This window comes from Chionomys nivalis, chromosome 5 (genome assembly GCF_950005125.1).
Source record: "Chionomys nivalis chromosome 5, mChiNiv1.1, whole genome shotgun sequence".
In the NCBI taxonomy this organism is placed as follows: Eukaryota; Metazoa; Chordata; class Mammalia; order Rodentia; family Cricetidae; genus Chionomys; species Chionomys nivalis.
In genome coordinates this window covers 8,699,587-8,719,537 of record NC_080090.1, presented here as the reverse complement: position 1 = coordinate 8,719,537, position 19,951 = coordinate 8,699,587, and the positions used below count along the sequence as shown (strand labels likewise).

General features: G+C 41.2%; 1 protein-coding gene across 1 annotated transcript in view; it reads left to right on the top strand.

Moving 5' to 3' along the window:
* Positions 1-772: 772 nt before the first annotated feature.
* Positions 773-19,951, top strand: part of Kcnk2 (potassium two pore domain channel subfamily K member 2) — a 192,238-nt gene continuing 173,059 nt past the window's right edge. Inside the window, exon 1 of the mRNA XM_057770541.1 lies at positions 773-853. Coding sequence (XP_057626524.1) covers positions 820-853 — 34 coding nt within the window. The 5' untranslated portion in view covers positions 773-819. The remainder of the gene's footprint in view (positions 854-19,951) is intronic.

Sequence of the window (19,951 nt, the reverse complement as noted above, 5' to 3'; positions counted from 1 at the left end):
TCTTATTTTTCTCTCTTCCCTTTTTTTTCCTCTATCCCAACCCACTGAAAACAAACCAGGCTATAAAACTGATGATATTCCTAACGTTTAAAAAAAAAAGATAATCGATGCAATTTAGATAAGGTAAAAAAAAAATAAAGAAGTAAAAGCCTCTATGGAGCCCAGCCAGCGATTCATCTGTTTGTATTAATAGGTTCCAGTCATAGTACACCAGGCACAGGACGTCTGTTTGCCACTGCACTTAGCAAGCACATGAGCGTAAAAATAAACTTTGACAATGTAGATCTCTTTGTCCTTTCAGGAATGGAAAGCATTATGGACTTCAAAGTGTGCGAAGCCCGATTTGAAAATATAGTTTGTGCTTGTGTTTCTGCGGCTATGGGGTGGGACTTGGGGCCGCACAAGGCACATGGATGATTTGTGGGTAAATAGTACAGCAGACACAGCTAGCGAGAACAAACGATCCCAGCAACTTTGATAAGCCCATTCATAAGGACGGAGCGTCTGTCTTTTAGGTTCTCTGGAACAACTGGGATATGATTCCTCATTTAATCAGGGTTTTCTTCCTGAACTAAACTGCAAAAACAGAGGACCCGAGGAGCACACTTCACTTGCACAGAGCAGCGCTTGTTCATTTTGAGTGTTTTTGGACAGGAAATCGATCTACAGGGTGACATTCACACACACAAAAGAACCAGTATGGGACGATGGCTCATTAGTTCAAGTGACTCTGTTTTGGACATTACGGACCAGAAACCTTGGAGGAAGAACGGCGTTAAAGATCAAAAGCATGATAACTCCTGATGAAAACATCCCCAAATGATGAACCCACGCGTGAAAAGGAACTTCTACTGTAAGTATCTTTGCTATGATCGAGCGTCTCGTTTGCTGAGCAGACCTCTGAGCAAGGGTGGGATGCAGGGTCTTCATCTGCATACTGATCTATAATAAACTCTCTGGGTGCCTCCAGCAGAAGGCTCCTTGCTGAAATTCCTTCCCTGATCCTGCAAGGCTGGAAGAAGCTGCAGGTTCTAGAGTTCCTTGGATAGCAGGCACACCATGCCAGGCTTTACTGTGACGTGTGTGATTCTGGCAATGCAGAATCCACCAGCGTCTGTCAGTAAGTTACTCTAAATCTGCGTGAGGATAGTTTTAAATTCTATTACTTTGGTTTCACGTGGCTCATCCTGTAATCAAAACATGAATGTCTAGGGGTTCACTCAATGCTATCAGGATTTAGAGAGACTCTGAACTATTTCCTGGGTGAATCTTATTTATCTATCTTATCTTCCTGCTGGAAGGGACGTGCAGAATCTGTGAATGGGCAAGGAGAAGGTGTCCCTGCACAGAATAGACTTCTCTGGAACTGACACCTGGTTGCTTTTACTTTCCAAAGTTTATGTCTATAGAGTTCAACAAGTTACCTGGAGACTAAGACGTCTCGTGTCTAAGTGTGTTGACATGCTCTTACAAATGTGAACCAAGTTACCAAAGCCTTACTGCTGTACAGATATTGAATCCGGCAAGTTCCTTGCTTGGAGTCTATCCCATAGTAGGTTTAGACTTAGTCGACAGTTTTGAATGTTGCATAAAGTCTGCTGCTGAGTTCATCAGAAGATAAACCTCAGTTCACTCTGTAAATTAATTCATGAGTGTGATTGAGTTGTACGCACCAAAGAATTATATGATAATGGAATTACATTACATTGCCTTTTCCAGTAAGGGATTTCTTTAAAAGTCAAATTTTGAATTCCCTTCCATTTTGGTTACTCTTCTTATGACTTATTGTTTCTTTGGAAGGGTACCACCTGGGAACAGCTAGCCTGTAGCATAGCTGAGTCTAACTTGTTTCCAGTCAGTATATAAGCTCCTGATGTCAGGCTGTATGCTGGAATGCTGGGTAAGTTAGCCTGGCCTCCCTTTGTGGACAGGCTGAGATGCTGGCCATGTCCTCCATTGGACTGATGGTCTCGTAGGTGTGAGCCGTGAATGGATGAAAGGGTCCTTGGAGTCCAGAGTGACAAGAGAAAGTCATCTAGCAGAGGAGAGCCACAAACTCATCAGTGACACTGTCACCATCTACACAATGCCCGGCAGCACCATTCTGGCACTCGGGTTTCCGCTCTGGCATACCTGGAGGAGATGTTTGTTAAAGTGAACCTGCCCTTCTCTACCAAAGTAGGGAAGAAGAAAGCTGTGCATTTTAGATGTGGTGGTGGGATCCTTGGGGTAGGAACTGGTAAAACATTGTAACTAAGCAACAATCATCAGTAAGGTAAGATACTCTGGGATAATTACATGTAGCTTCAGGGTTAGCTTGAATCATAGCATGTATAGCATCATCTATAAAACCGGCTAAGCTTAAATTATCCCTTTAGCAACTTTCGCAGGTACCATTACTGGTAGAAATTCTAACTAGAAATTCTGACTAGACTGTCCCTAGCAGTAGCTGGCAGCTCTTTTAGGGGTCAGTACTTTTTCAGGCTGGAATCATCTGGAATTGTTATGCATACTTCTGGGATCTCAATCAAGAAATGACGCAACAGTAGAGGAGCTCTCACACTGGTCCCCGCCTGTGAGGAGAAGAAGAGCCTTAGGCCGCACAGGAAAGGAAAGCGAGAGAGAGGGTGGTGCGGTGACTGTGGGTCTGGAGGATTCCACATGGGAGTCAGGAGCACGAGTTCAAAGGCAGACTCGGCAGTTCAGGGAGAGCCGATCTCATCCACACAGTACACAACAGAAAGAGAGCGGGGAATGTCTTCCACTGGAGGAAGTAGGTGTGGCCCTGCAGTAGCTCAGTGGCAGGAGGGGCTTATGGGTAGCAGATGAGAGCCTGGTGTTCTGGCAGTGTGCTTTGATTTTTCTAGTCAGCAACAGGGCACCAGAGGAGCCATAGGCAGGGTTGCGCCGTGTCTGTTGGATGGGGAAGGATGAGTGTCTGCCGCTGCGGGCGGTGGGGGCTTAGGCATTTTGAGTCAGACAGCTATGTGTTAGAATTCCAGACCTAAGATTTTTAAATTTTTGGAAAAGTTGCCTAAATGCCATTTCTAGCTTCTTCTATATAAAACAGGATAATATTCCTTCTTATCCTTGTAAAGGTTGAATTAGATCGTTATGTTGGTTGTCTGACACAAAGTAAGTGTGTGATAGGATGTTTGAATTATACAAGCTTCGGGGACCTTTAACTCTTGAGTTCTGATAACCTGATATTTGGGGTTATTTAGCCCTCCCCCCATTTTTTGGTTGAACTAAACACAAGCCATTGGTGCAAGCTGATGAAAAAGTCTGTTCTCTGAGTACTGCTCGGCTAAGACACACAAAAAAATGTTAAGCAAAGCTTAAAGAATATAAAAGAATGAGCACCAGGCAGTGTGATGGTTCGAGCCTGTCATTCTTGCTTTTGAGAGACGGAGGTAGGGGGACTCATCTTCAGTTCCTAAACATCCCAGACCACAGAGTGATATCTTGCCTCAAAAAACAAGCAAAACAAAACAGAATGAATAAGTCCATTGGGTTGCGTGAGTTAAAAACAACAAACGAGGGTTTTTCTGTTGCTTTCCAGGCAAGGGTCAACCCTGTTTGCTTATGGTCCTTGATGCTCATAAGACCATGCACTCAGTTGACTGTTATTATTAATTTCCCATTCAATGTTTGCATATAGCATGTTTACTCATCTTAGAAAACCTGCTGTAGCCAGGTGGTGGTGGCATGCCTTTAATCCCAGCACTCAGGGAGGCCGAGGCAGGCGGATCTCTGTGAACTTGAGGCCAGCCTGGTCTACAGAGTGAGTTCCAGGACAGCCACAGATACACAGAGAAACTCTGTCTCGGAAAAAAGAAAAGAAAGAAAGAAAGAAAGAAAGAAAGAAAGCCCATTGTAGCTGGTGGTATAGATAGCTGCAGCAGAAGTGACCTTCTGTAAACTCAAGGACTAAAAATGTCTCCCATGGCATCTTTCCACAGGGCTTGCAAAAAGCAAAAAGAATTCTGTGGGTAACGCATTTTGATGATTTAATTTATCGTGTCTACTGTTCCAAGAACACATGCAAAGCACTTGGGCAGAACCAGGGTTCTTGCACACTGTTGCTTAGGCTCCCACATCCCGGATAGGAAATAATCCAGTGGTTAGAATTTTCAATTGGCAAAAATCACTGGCATTAAAAAAAATGATCTCACATCTGTGTAGTATCATTTTCTTTCCCACAAATCTCCACACTGATGAGCTTGTTTTTTCGTATACTTGTTGTAGAAGTGGAGGCTACATTTCACCTTTTGCATGGGGTACTCAAACACAGACGTGAATCAAACTTGCTGAAGCAGATGGCTGGGTAGGAGCAGTGAAACCCAGTACACTGTGGATTTCATTTAATGCTTTGTGATCATCTCTTGGTTTTACCCAGAAGTATTTGATTTATCTCCTACTCTCACATGTCAATAGGAGTCTTACTCGTGATTGCTAATTAACACTAACTTTGTGTGACACCGTCCACAGAGGACCCACCCCGTTATGCATGAACACAGTACAGTGTAAGTGGCTTCAGCTCAAGGGAACTATGCAGAAATTGTCGAAATGTCTAAGTTCTTGGCCCTCCTTACATGAGGAGGTGGAGAGTGTCCTGTAGCACTTTATTAATAGGTCTTAATAGTAAAAACCAGGAGTCAGATATTGGGGAAAATGCTAAGAGATCAGAGAGACAAAGGAGCAAAACCATGACCCCCTTCTCCACTTCCGGGTCACAAAGAGACTGAGTTCCTGTTTCCTCCCACCTTATCACTTCCTGTCTGTCTGTACAGACCTCCTCCAGACCTCTATGGTTGGCTATCGGCTTGCTCCACCCTCTGATCTCCAGGCAAGCTTTATTTGTACAAACAAGATAGCTCCACAGCCCATTTTTTTTGTTTCTTGTTTTGCAATTCCTGCTGTGGTCGCTGTCCTTCAAGCAAAACAGCTGCTGTCATTAGTGACTGCTCACAAGAACCACGAATATCAGGTTTCCTATGAGAGAGTAGGGAGTGTCACTGGACCCTCACTTGAGATTCCATTTCTCCTCCCAGCCATTTGTATGCAATCCTGTCCATTACAGGTGAGTTCACGGGAAGCGCTAGAATCTATATTAGGCTGGGGAAGGTTGAGGCCCCATCTATGCAGCTACGGGCAAGCCATCATCCATGTTAGGTGAAGGCTTTCCATCCAGTGCAGCTGCTTCGGGGTCATCCATGCGCCTTTAGGCAACCCCTCTTCTGTGATCTATAAATCAGTCAATGATTGGTTCCTGAGGTCAGACTTGGGTAGTGTTGTATTGTCATTTGCTCTCTGTACAGAGAAGAGGATAGACATTCCGTGCTACTCACCAGGGAAGGAATTCTTGCAATGAGGCCCTGGATGTGTTCTCGGCTGTGTTTCTCGAGGGTGCTAGGACATGGAGTGGGACATCTATGGAGCAAGCACACTTCTGTGACTCTCAAAGTGTGAAGTGATAACAACAGCTGGTGCTCTGCCCCACCGCGCCTCAGAGGCCCATCAGCTATCTCTGACAGGCATAGATTTGGAGGCTCATAGCATAGACTTTCTGATAATTACAGTCTATCAACTGCTTGTCTTCCTTGCATAGGCTGAGGGAACTGTAGTTTATAGGCACAAGGGAAAAATAGAAAACGGTAAGACCTCGGGACTGGATATCTCATGCAGGCTAACAGCTGGTGATTGAGAAAAGTCATGTGTTGATTTTGTGTCAGTCACACTGTCTATGCCACAGGCATGTGTGTATATGTGTATATGTATGTGTGTATGTGTGTGTATGTGTATATGTATGTGTGTATGTATCTGTGTGTTGACTGAGGTTTCTGTCCCATCTGGTCCTGCAGTCTTTCAGTCCCAAAGAAATCACACAGAGGTCTACATTGCTTATAAACTGATTGGCCCATTAGCTCAAGCTTCTTATTAACTCTTATAACTTACATTAGCCCATAATACTTGTCTGTGTTAGCCATGTGGCTTGGTACCTTTTTTGGCAAGGCAGTCACACCTTGCTTCCTCTGTGTCTGGCTTCCTCTGTGTGTGTATGATGACTGTGGTCTGAAACTTTCCTCTTCCCAGAATTCTCGTTGCCCTGCCTCTACCTCCTGCCTGGTCACCCTGCCTATACTTCCTGCCTGGCTACTGACCAATCAGTGTTTGTTTAAAATACAAGTGACAGGGTACAGCCCATTGTCCCATAGCATGTGTGTGTATGTGTGTATGTGTCTATGTGTGCATGTGTATATGTGTCTGTGTATGTATGCGTATGTATGTATGTGTGTGTCTGTGTGTACACATGTGTGTGTATGTATGTGTTTGTGTGTATGTATGTGTATATATGTGTGCATTATGCAGTCACTTAAAAACACCACCCATGTCAGAATAGCTAGGGGATAAAATACCCCTGCCTTCCAAAATAAGCAATGACAAGGGCATGACTCATTGTCTTGTATACTCATTTGCCTGAAAATCTTTTTTTCTGGAAATGCCTATTTAAATATTTACCCATTCAAAAAATACCTGGACATCTGTCAAGTCTTTATTGGTGGTTTTGAGAGTTCTTATAATGTTAAGAATGTAAATAAGCCCTCCTGATTAGTGATGCTCAGATAGTTGTTATTGGTTGCCCTATGCTCTTAACCATCTATCATAAAAAAAATTATCATTTGGTGAAGTACAGTTGATTTTATTTTATCTCTTTGTGGGTCATGTCATTAGTGTATTATTCAACTTGTTTTCCCAATGCAAAGTTATAAAAGTTTTTATTGGTGTTCATAGAATACTTGTAATTGTAGACTGAAGTTTCTGTCCTGCCTGGTCCCAAAGAAACAACACAGAGGCTTATGTTAATTATAAACTGCTTGGCCTATTAGCTCAGGCTTATTATCAACTAGCTCTTACAAATTGAATTAACTTATAATTCTTGTCTATGTTTAGCCATGTGGCTTGGTGCCTTTTATCAGTGAGGCGGTCTATAGGAAATGAGAGGCTGTGGTTGAGAGCTGTTTCCTCCTGTTTTAGAATCCTCTCTAGTTCTGGGATTAAAGGTGTGCACCATCATGATTAAAGGCATGCACTGCCTGGTTTCTATGCCAAAGTAGTGTGGCTCTGCAAAGCTGATCAATGGGCCTGTCTTACTGTCAGCTCTTCGAAAAAGCTTTATTTATTAAAACACAATTGAAATACCACTACATGTAATTTTAATTTTATATTTTACATTTAGGTCCATGAACTACTTTGAGTTAATTTTTTCAGTACAGATAAACTATTGATAAAAATTTATGCTCTCTCTCTCTCTCTCTCTCTCTCTCTCTCTCTCTCTCTCATACACACACACACATACACATTCATCCACAGAATTTCCTTTGCATTAAACATTCATTTGCCATTCTTCTGAGAGTTATTCCTAGGCTACTGTGCCCTGTTAGCTCTGTGAATAATTTCTATGATACCATATTCTCTTGATTAATTAAGCTTTAGAGTTAGTTATGGGGTCATGTATTATGAGTCCTCTATTCTTTTCAAAACTAGTTTCCAAGTTATTTGTCATTCCAAATAAGTCTTATTGGCATATTTCCTCTTTATGCATGTGTGGTGCATGTGTTTACGTGTGTGTAGTGCATGCGTGTGCACGCATGTTTTGCATACATATGAGTGGACACCATTGTTGATGTTGGGAGTCATCCTCTGTTGCCCTTCTGCCTCATGCACTGAGGCAGCATCTCTCAATCAAGCCCAGAATTGGCTGATATGGCTAGTCTTGCTAGCCAACTTGCTCTGGGGATTCCAATTCCATCATAGGAGGCTGGGGTTACAGGCAGCTGCTAGGCCCTCCTGGTGTTGAGTAGCTTTGGGATCTGAACTCTCATTCTCTCTCATGCTTGTGTTGTAAATCCTTTGACCACTGAGCTGTCGCCACAGCCGTTCCACATGTAAGTTTCCAAATCGACTTATGTTATTTACACATACCCCATGGGGTGTAAGAGTTAGTTGACTCACATGAGTCTAGGGAGAAATGACATCTTAACAATGTCAAGCCTTCCCCTTCGCACGGTTCACTCTTCTGTCGTCGGCATTTTATGGTTCCCTCCTACAAATTCTGCACATTTAACTTGTTAGATTCACACCCGAACATGCAGCCTTTCAGAGCTGTTGTAAATGGTTTCCTAAAGCTTCTGCCTGCGATGACCATTGCTAACACGCAAATGTGTTGGGTTGATCTTTGTACACTGGTTGGCATGGCCCTAATGACCTTCTCTATTTCTTAATTCCTGGGAGCTTCTTTTGAGAAGCGATTTTGGTTATTTTTAGTATAGAACATGTCACTTCACAGTGACATTTCTGTCTCTTCTTTCCCAGGGTGCAGCTGCCATGTTTTCACTTACCCTGTGGCACTGGTGAGGGATTTCAGGATCGTGTGGAATAGGAAGCTGATGAATAGACAGCCTCACATTGTTCTCTTCTTAGCAAGTATAGAGCTCTAGTCTTCCTGTTATTCACAATGCTAGTCAGAGATTTGTGTAAACATCCTCTATCAGATTAAAAGATCCTGGTCAAGTCCTGAGTTTGCTAAGAGATTTATTATAGATATTATTATTTATTATATCTTATTTTCTCCAGTACCATTCTTATGTCTACATAATACATTTTGTATCCTAAACTTTGTTAATCTGGTCAGGTATATCAATTGAACTTTGAATCTTTAACAAGTCTGTGTTTAGTATTAACTCCAAATGGCTATGAAGCATCTTTATATTTTATATGTTGATGGAAAAAAAATGAGCTGAGGGTTTTTTGTTTTTGTTTTTTTACATATCTAGGCATGGGAGATATTGGCATGAAGTTTTCTTTGCTTATTATTGAATGGTGTGTGGCAATTTCTGGCTCCCAAAATATCTCTCAAATGTACTTATAAGACTCTTAGACTGTACCAATGGTAATTGCATGTTTAATTTAATTAATAGAGAGAAGCCAATCATCAGCAATGGAAAATACTGTCCCATCAAGAAGGTAGTAATCTTGAGAATATATAGCTAGTAAAAATTGAATATATCATTGGTAAAATTCAATGAACTTGCCTCAAATTAATGGATTGTCTAGCATGTTCATTCAAATATGAAGTGAGTTGAGAACCCACATCTACCCTGAAACACTGCCCATTCTCACCTCCCTGTATATAGAAAATGAAACCTGACTTGAGTATTTCTGTAAGTTGATAAGACCATGTCCATTTGCCAATCCCTGTCTACCCTGTACAGGGTAAGAGAGACAGAGACAGAGAAACACACAGAGAGGACCCTTCTAGGCTGGATGAAAACCCACTTTCTATCCAGTTGGTGCTACAGGCAGAAGTTACCTTGCTTGCATGATGTCAAAGTGTCAGATAAAGGGAGGCAGAATAGACTGTTTCCTTGTAGCCACCCACCGGTTTCCACTCTTAGCATCTTTCGGTCCCTTCTTCCACAATGGTCCCTGAGCCTTGGAGTAGCATATGGATTTCCCATTCTGGATTGAGTACTCTGAAAGTCTCTCATTCTCTATACCTTGATCAGTTTATCTCTGTGTTGATCACCATTGACTGCAAATAAAAACTTCTCCGATGATGGTCGATGGACACACTAATCTCTGGATATAATGAGAAGTCATTGGAATTCAGTTTAATATTATGTCCCTTTAGCAGATTTTAATAGTAGTAATTTCTCCCTTAAAGTCTGTGGACTTTCTAGCCACAGGTTCATGGACTCAGTTCCAGGTATAATTTTTCATCTTGTGGATCAGGCTTAAATCCAATGGGAAAGAGGTTGGTTACCCCACAGACATTTGTGCCATAATTGCACAGGAGCCTCTCTTGCCAAGCTGGTTGTTATTGTAGTGCACAGGGTTTGCAGCTGGTGAGAGTCACAATTATCTTTCCCATCCTGTAGCATTCACAATATCAGCATGATGAAAGCCAGTCAACAGGAATGAGGCTTCCAAGTCAGTCTCAGCTTGTTGTCTCTGTGTTCTATGACTCAAATATGTGGGGTCTTCAGCAATAGGGTCTTACTGTCAAGTTCTGGAGGGTAACCAAGAGAACTGGTGAGGGTTACATGTACTCATTGGTTAACAACTGCAGAAAGGACAGCCCATGCTTGGCACTAGGCTTTATGCTAGCTTGTAATGTCCAGTATGATTATTGTTGTTCCAATACAGAGTAACTCCATTTAAACTCTTTTTATATATGCATAGACATGTATTTTTAGGAAGTTTCTAAGGTAAAGGGTTTCTATATAAACTCTTTAAATGAATAGTCTAAGAATATCCCTCCCTATGGTCCCTTCTCTCCTCTACCCTGCTATGTGATAACTCTTGTAAGACATTCTCTGTTATGAACTCTGCTAATAATGTTTGAAACCAAACGTAATGCATAGTTTGTTCAACTTAGAATCCTCATCAGGATTGAAGGGTAAAGTCTGACTTCAAAAGCATTTAGTCTCTTCTCAAATCGTCTGTAAACTGATTGTGCACTGGTGCTAACACTTGTCTTGTGAGGCCATGCACTACCTCAGAAGCCTGTTTCAGAACAAGGGTGCCCGTAATATTTCCAGCATCAATGCTTCTGAAGTCCAGAAGCTGCTCAGCATGATAGTTGAAGAGCTGTCCTCTTTGGGACGCGTGACTCCTGGAAAGCTCACTTTCTGCTTCATGCTAAGCTCCTGTCACACACTCAGTCCCAAGAGAACTCCAGAGTTCACACACTTCAGCCATAACATCTGTGGAAGAACTTTGACTTCTAAGACTTGTGATTAGCCAATGACTGACTTCTGTCTTCTTTTCTCTCTAGGGCCTATGAGTCTGTGGGTGACTATTAGTGGGGGGGGGGTCATGTGAAAGGAAAAGAATTACTAGGAATTGAAGGAGGCATAGCTGGATTATGCATGTCTAACTACAAACATAATAGCTGTTAATACACAGCTTTGTGTAGTGTTGCAAGGAGGGGCTGCTTGTTCGTCCCAGTCATCCAGCTAGCTTAACCCCGAAATAACCACACAGAACCTTTATTAATTAAATCACTGCTTGGGCCATTAGCTCTAGTTTCTTATTGGCTAACTCTTATATTAATTTAACCCATTTTTATTAATCTGTATATCGCCACATGGCAGTGGCTTACCTGGTAAAATTCCCAGCATCTGTCTCTGGCAGATCCATGGCATCTCTCTCTGACTCCGCCTCCTTTCTCCCAGCATGCCATTTATTTTTCCCTGCCTACCTAAGTTCTGTCCTATCAACAGGCCCATAGCAGTTTCTTTATTAACCAATGAAAGCAACACATGGACAGAAGGACCTCCTACAGTGTAGCCTATGGATTTGGAGATTGAAGGAAGAGTCCCTAAAATGGGAACTTTGGGATTCAAAGATGATAATGCTACTGTCAAGCAATGCTGTAAATCCCTTCTCCCAAATCTATCCTTAATTTTAGCAACTTTCTCTGTGGCTTTCTCTATCTCCCACTTTGTGATCAGATAGGACAGAATTTCTTCCTGGAACTCCCTGAGCTCTCCAGGCACCAGGCAGCCTGCTATTGCAGATGTCCCCCTGCTCACCTCTTTAGACAGAGCAGACCCCACTCTGTTACCCAAACCCAGGAAGCCAAGCATGCCAGTTCAGTGAACCATCAGTGAATCATCTTTAAAATCTGCCCCCTGGCTATAAATATGTCAAGTTCAGTATTTTTATCGCTTGAGTGGAGCTCTGTTGAAGCAGTTAGACAATGGGAAGAAACGAGAGCCTTTGAGTTAAGTATAAGGCAATCATGGTCATGCTTGCCCCAGTTAGCAAACCTGGCCATGCCACACACAGACTTGGCATCTTAAGACTGTTGCAATTCACACCCACCAAGCAGAGAGAATCCTGTCTAAAAAATTAATTAATTAATTACCTTTACAAACCCACCTGTTTTCTCTCCCTCCCCACCCTCTCTTCTACTCTTCTTCCATCTCCATTCAGAAGGGGTAAGGCTTCCCATGGGAGTCAACAAGGCATGGCATATCTATTCTTCCTTTGTATCCCACCAAAGGAAACAGGTTCCAAAGGGCCAGCTTATGCATCAGTGATGTGGTCCCACTGCTAGGGGCTCTACCAAAGACCAAGCTACACAACTGTTACCCAGATACAGAGGGCATATGTTGGTCCCATGACTGATGGAGGTGGGTCTTGCATTTATCTGTTGCTTTTATTGGTTAATTAATAAAGAAACTGTCTAGGCCCATTTGATAGGCAAACCCTTAGGTGGGTGGAGTAAACAGAACAAAATGCTGGGAGAAAGAAGCCGAGTCATTGAGTCGCCATGATTCTCCCACTCCAGACAGATGCAGGTTAAGATCTTTCCTGGTAAGCCAGCTCGTGGTACTACACAGAATATTAGAAATGGGTTAGATCAATATGTAAGAGCTAGCCAATAAGAGGCTGGAGCTAATGGGCCAGGCAGTGATTAAAAGAATACAATTTCCGTGTAATTATTTTGGGTAAAGCTAGCCTATTTCAACACATGATGACTCCCTAGCTGTCCGTCTAGAGTATATGAGATCCTGCAAGCTTGGGTCAGTTGTCTCTGTGGATTTACCCCCCGCCCATCATGATCTTGACCACCTTTGCTCATATAATCCCTCCTTGCTCTCAGTTACTGGATGAAGACTCTATGATGACAATTACGGTAGTCACCAATCTGACTGCACACAAAGGCTGGTTCTGGTATCCTCTCCACTATTGCTAGGACTCTTAACTGAGGTCATCCTGTGGGTTCCTGGGAGTTTCCCTGGCACCAGTTTCTCCCTAATCCCATAATTGCCCCCTCTGTCAAGATATCTCTTCCATTGCTCTCCCCCTCTGCCCCCAGTTCGACCATCCTTGTTAGGATTAAGATTAGGGCTAGGGTTAGGGTTAAGGTGGAATAGAAACACAAGGGATCAAAATGGCAAAGAATATCTTTTAATAAGCAACAAATTCTTAAATTTGGTTTGATGTCTGTTTTCACCAAAACCAGAAATAATACTAGACTATTGTAAATCTGAAAAAAAAAATGGTTTATTTGATAACAAAACACTTAGCTTTATAAGTGAAAAATGGAAGTGAGATGGCTCAGTACACACGGATTCTGGCATACTGGTAGCTGCCATCTTGGATATTGCCTCCCTGTTTTCCACGGTGCTTGGCTTATTTTTATGTCTCCAACTACTGCACTTGACTGTATGTGATATTCTGTCACCAGGACCCAGAGAGGTCAAGCAATTTTTCTTTTTGTTCCCCTCCTTGGATGGAGCATTTATTTAGCTTCTGGAAGATAAGTGTCATGATCACTCTCAGGCAGGTATAGGGACCCAAATAGGACAGGACAAGGTCTCCACCAGAAACAGACCTGCTATGACGCTTAGTACCTCACCGGGTCTTCCAGACATCACACTGAGTCTCTGGCATCCTCTGGACTGACTGTGTGGTTGAGGACCGTGACACTGGAAATAGAAAGGAGGCCCTGTGAACGTCGGGACCACTCTGGGGGTGTCTGTGCCATAGCACTTAGCCTCGCAGGAGCCCCATCCACACATATGACTGCTACGTTCCTCCTCTTGGCATTTCAAGTTTGCACAGGCCCACACAGTCTCCTCAATCACAGCCCTGCTCTCGTGCAGAAAGGCTTGCCCTAGCCCATGTTTCAGAAGAACCGTACTCAAGGATGCCTCACAGTTTCCAAGCTACATGTCTCATTCTTCCTCCGACTTGTCAAAACCCCTCCTGAACTGAACGGCACCTCCTTCATGGAAGACCGTGTGCCTGACATTTCCACTGAGTGAGCATCACTCAAACACCAGAGCCTACCCAAGAGAAGGAAAAGCCACTGCCGTTTGTTTGTATTATTTTTGCACAATTTTCAAATTTGCTTCAGGGACACATTAAAAACAAAACACCAGGGGCCAGGATGTGGCTGAGTTGGCAGAAAGCTCACACAGCATGCACAGAGCCCTGGGTTCAAGTTCCAGCGGCTCATAAATTGGCATAGTGATGCATGCCTGCACCCAGCACTTAGGAGATAGAGGAGGGAGAATCAGAAGTTCAAGGTCATCCTTGCCCACATAGTAAGTTCAAGACCAGACTGGGCTACATGAAACCCTATCTCAAAACCATAAACAAACAAACAAATAAATAAATAAATAATAAAAACCAACCAAACAAAAAAACCCCAAATGAATGACATCCAGTCACCCATTGTTGTCTTTCCATGTATCCTCACCCTCCAGATTAGAACATACAGACTGAAAGCTGCCTATATTTTTCATTTTGCTCAAATATACACATATGCATACATGACTTTTATATACATACAAATATATGCATATGCATACATGACTTTTATATACATACAAAATATACATATGCATACATTACTTTTATATGCATACAAATATACACACATGCATACATTATTTATATACATACAAATATATGCATATGCATACATGACTTTTCTTTAAACTGGAACAGAATCAGCATACATTATCACATTGCAATTTGTGTATTTGGATCAACACAATATCCTGGACACATATTTGCTGAGAGGCAATATGTCTGTAATGGTTATGGGCCAGGATTTCAGGCTTCTCTGTCCAGAGTTCAGATCCAAGTCCTGAGGCTGAATGTCTGTAATTTTAGAAAGGATACCTCATCTCTTGGTTTTCTCATTTGCTAAATGAGGATACTAACAGTGTAAACCTTGTGCTGTGGTTGGGGGGTTATTGAAGAAATGAGTACATCACGCTCTTAGTGCACACCCAGCAATGGAGGCCATTATCATCGCTTTGCAGACCAGATGGTGCATACGGACTCTTATGCTTCTACATATGTGGGATTTCTATAATGCTCTGGGTTTGAATAATGTTATTTCTCCTTCCTCCTCTGTTCCTAACCCCTCTCTTCTATCACCTGTATTTTCCTCTTTCGCAAAGAAAGATGAATTTACTTTTATTTTATGTGCATGAGTGTTTGGTCTGCATAGATATAAGTGCATATGCAGTGCCCACAGAGGCCAGGAGAGGGCAGTAGAGTCCCTTAAGCTGGAGTTACAGATGGATGCAAGCTACATGCAGATGCTGGGAACCAAACCTGTGTCCTCTAGAGGGCATCATGCTCTTCAGGCTGAGCCATCTCTCCAGAAGCTATTTTCCTTTTCCCTGCAGCCATTTTAATTAACACTATACCTCAATGCAAAGTCCCTTCACAAACAGTCTTAAACACAACCTTCTGGGTGTTTCCAGATGGTTAACAGGCCATATCTCACAATCTACATGCAGTACATATGTATCTTTATAATCACACATATAAGTATGTAGGTTTTCTTATCATTTTTGCAGCAAAGTGAAAGCTTATTAAACATAATTTTCTTTTATATTTTTTTAATTAAAAAAATAAGTTACTTCTATGCACACCATGATGGCTAGTTTATTGTCAACTTGACAGAAGCTAGAGAGAACTGAGAAGATGAACCTGAATTGAGAAAATGCCCCTGTAAGATCTGGCTGTAGGAAAGCCTGTAGGACATTTTTAAATTAGTGACTGATGTGGGAGGGGACCAGCCCACTGTGGGAGGGGCCACCTCTGGGCTGGTGGCCTGGGCTGTATAAGAAAGGAGATTGAGTAAACTTTGGAGAGCAAGCCAGTAAGCAGCACCTCCCCGTCATGGGTTCTACATTACTTCCTGCCTCCAGGATCCTGCCTTGTTTGAGTTCCTGTCCTGACTTCCTTCAGTCATGAAATATAATATGGAAGAGTAAGCAAAATAAACCCTTTCTTCCCCAAGTTGCTTTTGGTCATAGTGTTCCGTCACAGTAACAGAAACACTAAGACATATGCTGATCATTCTTCTCCCTTCTCTCCCCTCCCATCTCTCTAATATCTCTGTTTCCCCTCCCCCCCACACAAATATTTCCTTCATGTTCATATCCATTCATTTTGTCTTGTGACATAGAGTTTAACCAGGGCAGTGTGTGGCCTTGGGTTGAGAGCTATTCATTGAAACCTGTGGGGTCAGCAGTGGGTATGCAACTGAAGACGGTGATTTCCCTGCTCCCAGAATCTACCAGCAGCCAATAGTTCAGCTGTAGGGGGGAGGGCCCCATGAGCCCCCCTCTATCACCAATTGTTGACAGAGCTGCTCTTGTGGGGCCTTCTGCAGGGAACCGGAGGTGCTCTGAGTTGATGATGTGTGATGGTATGGAGTCTTGAGGACGACATTTTATAGCTCTTCATCCTATCTTCTGGCTCTTACGTACTTGGTTGCTTTATAGTTATACCTACTACTGCCTTCTGTAAACCCAAGTCAGCAGGGAAGTTCTGAGAGTTCCCTTTGTGTATACATCATTGTTGGTATTGAGTGCTACAGTGCACATCTGGACTCTTGGGTGTTCTCCTACGAATCCAGGAGAGGGGTCGTGGTTCTGAATGTTTGTGTTTCTTCCTTTTCATAAATGTTCCCAGATTGTCCTCTAGATTTATGCGTCTCTCAGCAATTCCCAGGATCGTCTCACAAGTCCCCACTGAGAGTGCTCCACTGTCACCGCTTTCCTTTTCTGTCAGTCCAATGGATCTGAAGGGATGCTGTGTTTTGTAACTTCAGCTTCCATTTCCCGTTAGTAAATACAGAAAATAGTTATGTGTATGTGTTGGCCATTTGGTTTTTTGTGTCTATGAATTGTCTGTTTATATTTGTTGCTCATCTCTCTGTTAGGTTGTCAGTGTCTTGTTAATTTGTAAAGTGCTCCTTCCAGTAATTACAGCTTTTAAATCCTGATCTGTCACCCACATTGCAAACATGTCTTCTGAATCTGCCACTTGTTTAATTTCTTTATTTATACTATCTGCTGCTATGCAACAGTTATTTATTAGTGTCTGTCTGGGTCTTCCCCAGACCTTCCAGTCACTGCTAATAGTATCTTTATAGTTATCACTTTAACCCAGTGGTTCTCATCTTGTGGGTTGTGACCCCTTTGGAGGTTGAATGACCCTTTCACAGGGGTCACATATCAGACACCCCACATTTCATATATTTAAATATAATTCATACTGGTAGTAAGATTACAGTTATGAAATAGCAATGAAAATAGTCTTATGTTTGGGGGTCACTGCAACACGAGGAACTATATTAAAGGGTCATGGCATTAGGAAGATTAAGAGCCACAAAACCATTTGCTTGTTTTGTTTGGTATCTAACTCCAGACAAATGAACTATTCTGACTCTCGCAGGATAAGTGCTCAGCCCAGAGCTGATGTTGTTAATTATTTTCTCTTTCTTTTTTTCCTTCCTGATTGAATTGCACTTTGGTCCTATGTCAAATTCTCACATATGTTTCATTTCTTTAAGTTTCCCCCCCAGGTTCTACTGATCTACTTTTATGGACTTATGCATCTTTACATTATATTATATTAAGTAACCTTGTGGAATATTCCAGTACTTGGTTTGAATTAATTGTTCTTTTAATTTTGCTTCGTATTACTCAAATATGTTTTCATTTCATATAACTTTTTAAATTACATGAAATTCAGAACATTTTATATTATTATAATGTATTATAATCATTTAAAGTATTGTTAAGACTAGTATTATTACATGAAATCAAACAGTAATAGCATTCTCCCAGGAGTTGCTTTACATAATGCCTATGTAGTTATAAATGAATATATATGCATTCTTACATTATGGAGATTGTTTTTTAATAATTCATCTTATTAATGTTTCCCTTTATAGGGCTGACAGATTTTATGAATCCTATGACTTCCTTATTTTAGTTTACATTATTATTTAAAAAGAAATACTTTCTTTTTTTCCTTTTTGATGTACGCTACCAGCAAAGGAAAAATGTACTGATTCTGATGGCTGAATTTGTATTTATACATTCCATCAAATAGTTTCTATAAGTATTAATGATTTTCCCCTGTTTAAACTTCTTGGATTTTTTTTTCACTAAAAACAGTTGTATTTCTTCATTACTAGCATTTGATTTCTTGGTCCCATTGTTTTCAATAGACTTCCAAAATTAAAATAGAGTAAGTATTAACCATAAACACAAACAGTAACTATGAAACATCTCTCAGGTTTTGGAAGCTATTGATGTGAATTGTGTGGGTTCGCCTCTTTTATAACATCACAATATCAGGATCTTATGTGTATGTCTTTTGGTTTAGCAGCTAGATTCTGGCCTCTCTTATCTAACAGGATAAATTTATGATTCAGTCATCATGACATGGGCCACCCAAGTGGTGTACTTCACTGTCAAATATATCACCTACTGTTGAATGACTGTCTGGTTGTTTAGTGTTTTGTGTGGTGACAAATAAAGCTTCTAGAAACATTGATCCACACATGTCTGTAAGAACTTACTTATTTTAGTTTTCTTGAGAATTGTGTATAGTATATTTTGATCATATTCTCCATTCCTCCCCAAACTCTTCCCAAACCAGTGTTCCCTTCCATTTCCACTTAACTTTGTATTATTTCCCCTCATCAAGGCATATCTGTGATGTCTGAGTATTCTTGATGTATGGTTTTCTACTGGAATGTGACTGATATATCAGGGGTTACACTCTAAGAGAAACCAGCCTTTCTTTTTTCATCAGCTAATAATTATTGTGACTTCTTTTATCTCTTATTGAAAAAAATAAAATGGGAGTTAAATATTAGGGAAATAAACCTGAGAGATCATGAGCCCTGGAAAAATGATCTCCACTTTCTCTGTTCAAAAACAACTGTGTATTTCCTTAGGCCCCTCCTTCTTTCTCCTGTGTGTTCCTCTGGCTTCCTCTCAGTCTACCAGAAAACTCTTTGATCTACTCTGACTATCTTTGTGTGGACTCTACCCTTCAAGGTCTGACTGCATTGACAGTCTCAGAGTGGCAACACAAGCAAATCTCCTACAACATTTCCCCCTTTTTGTCTAAATAAAAAGGAAGGGTTTTAACTCTAACAATTAACACTATATACAATAAGAACAAGTGCCAAGTAAGAAACACTTTCACAATGGCAGTTAGTTAGTATTTGGCAAATTGAAAGTAAATGCTCCATTATTATCCTATCTTGGTAAATCCAAAGTTTTGTAACCTGATTTACTTTCTATCATAACTCTGGAAAGCTGTAACTATAACTATCTAATCTTCAACCCCATCAGAGACCTGTTATAGATGACTATTAACCTGTCTTTCTTTATTATCCTTAATATCTTTTAAGAACTAGAACTTTACATTTTCTAAATGAACTGTATAGATACAATACCTTAAACAAGAATAGAAGCATATATACAGTATAACAAAAATAACCTTAAACTTGTATTAATATACAAAAATGGCTTAAACAAGAGTAGAAACTTATATGCAGTATTAAAAACTTTAAATTTGTATCAATATACAAAATATTTCAAGAGTAGAAGCATATATATATATATAATAATTAAAATAGCCTCAAATTTGTTTCAATATATAAAAATTCATAACAAGGTAAACTATTTGAGACTGGTAGCTGCACTTTTAGTTTGAAGTAGAGAGCTAGAGAGACAGCTCAGAGGTTAAGATCACTGACTGTTCTTCCAAAGGTCCTGAGTTCAATTCCCAGAAACCACATGGGGGCTCACAACCATCTGCAATGAGATCTGATGCCCTCTTTGGCCTGTAGGTGTACATGCAGACAGAATACTGTATGCATGTAGGGGAAGCCCCAGCCAATCACCTTCTTTGAAGAGCGGGTACCCCTTAGGCGATTGTTTACCCATAAATCTGGCGGGTGTGCTCCCCACCTTCCCTTTTGTTTCCTGCTCTTCGCTGGAATGTTGGTTTTGTAAGTTCTCCCCTTATTAAAGCTAAATATATTATATTGAACTTGCCTGGCTAATTCTGTTTGCCGTTCGTTTAAGCTGTAACA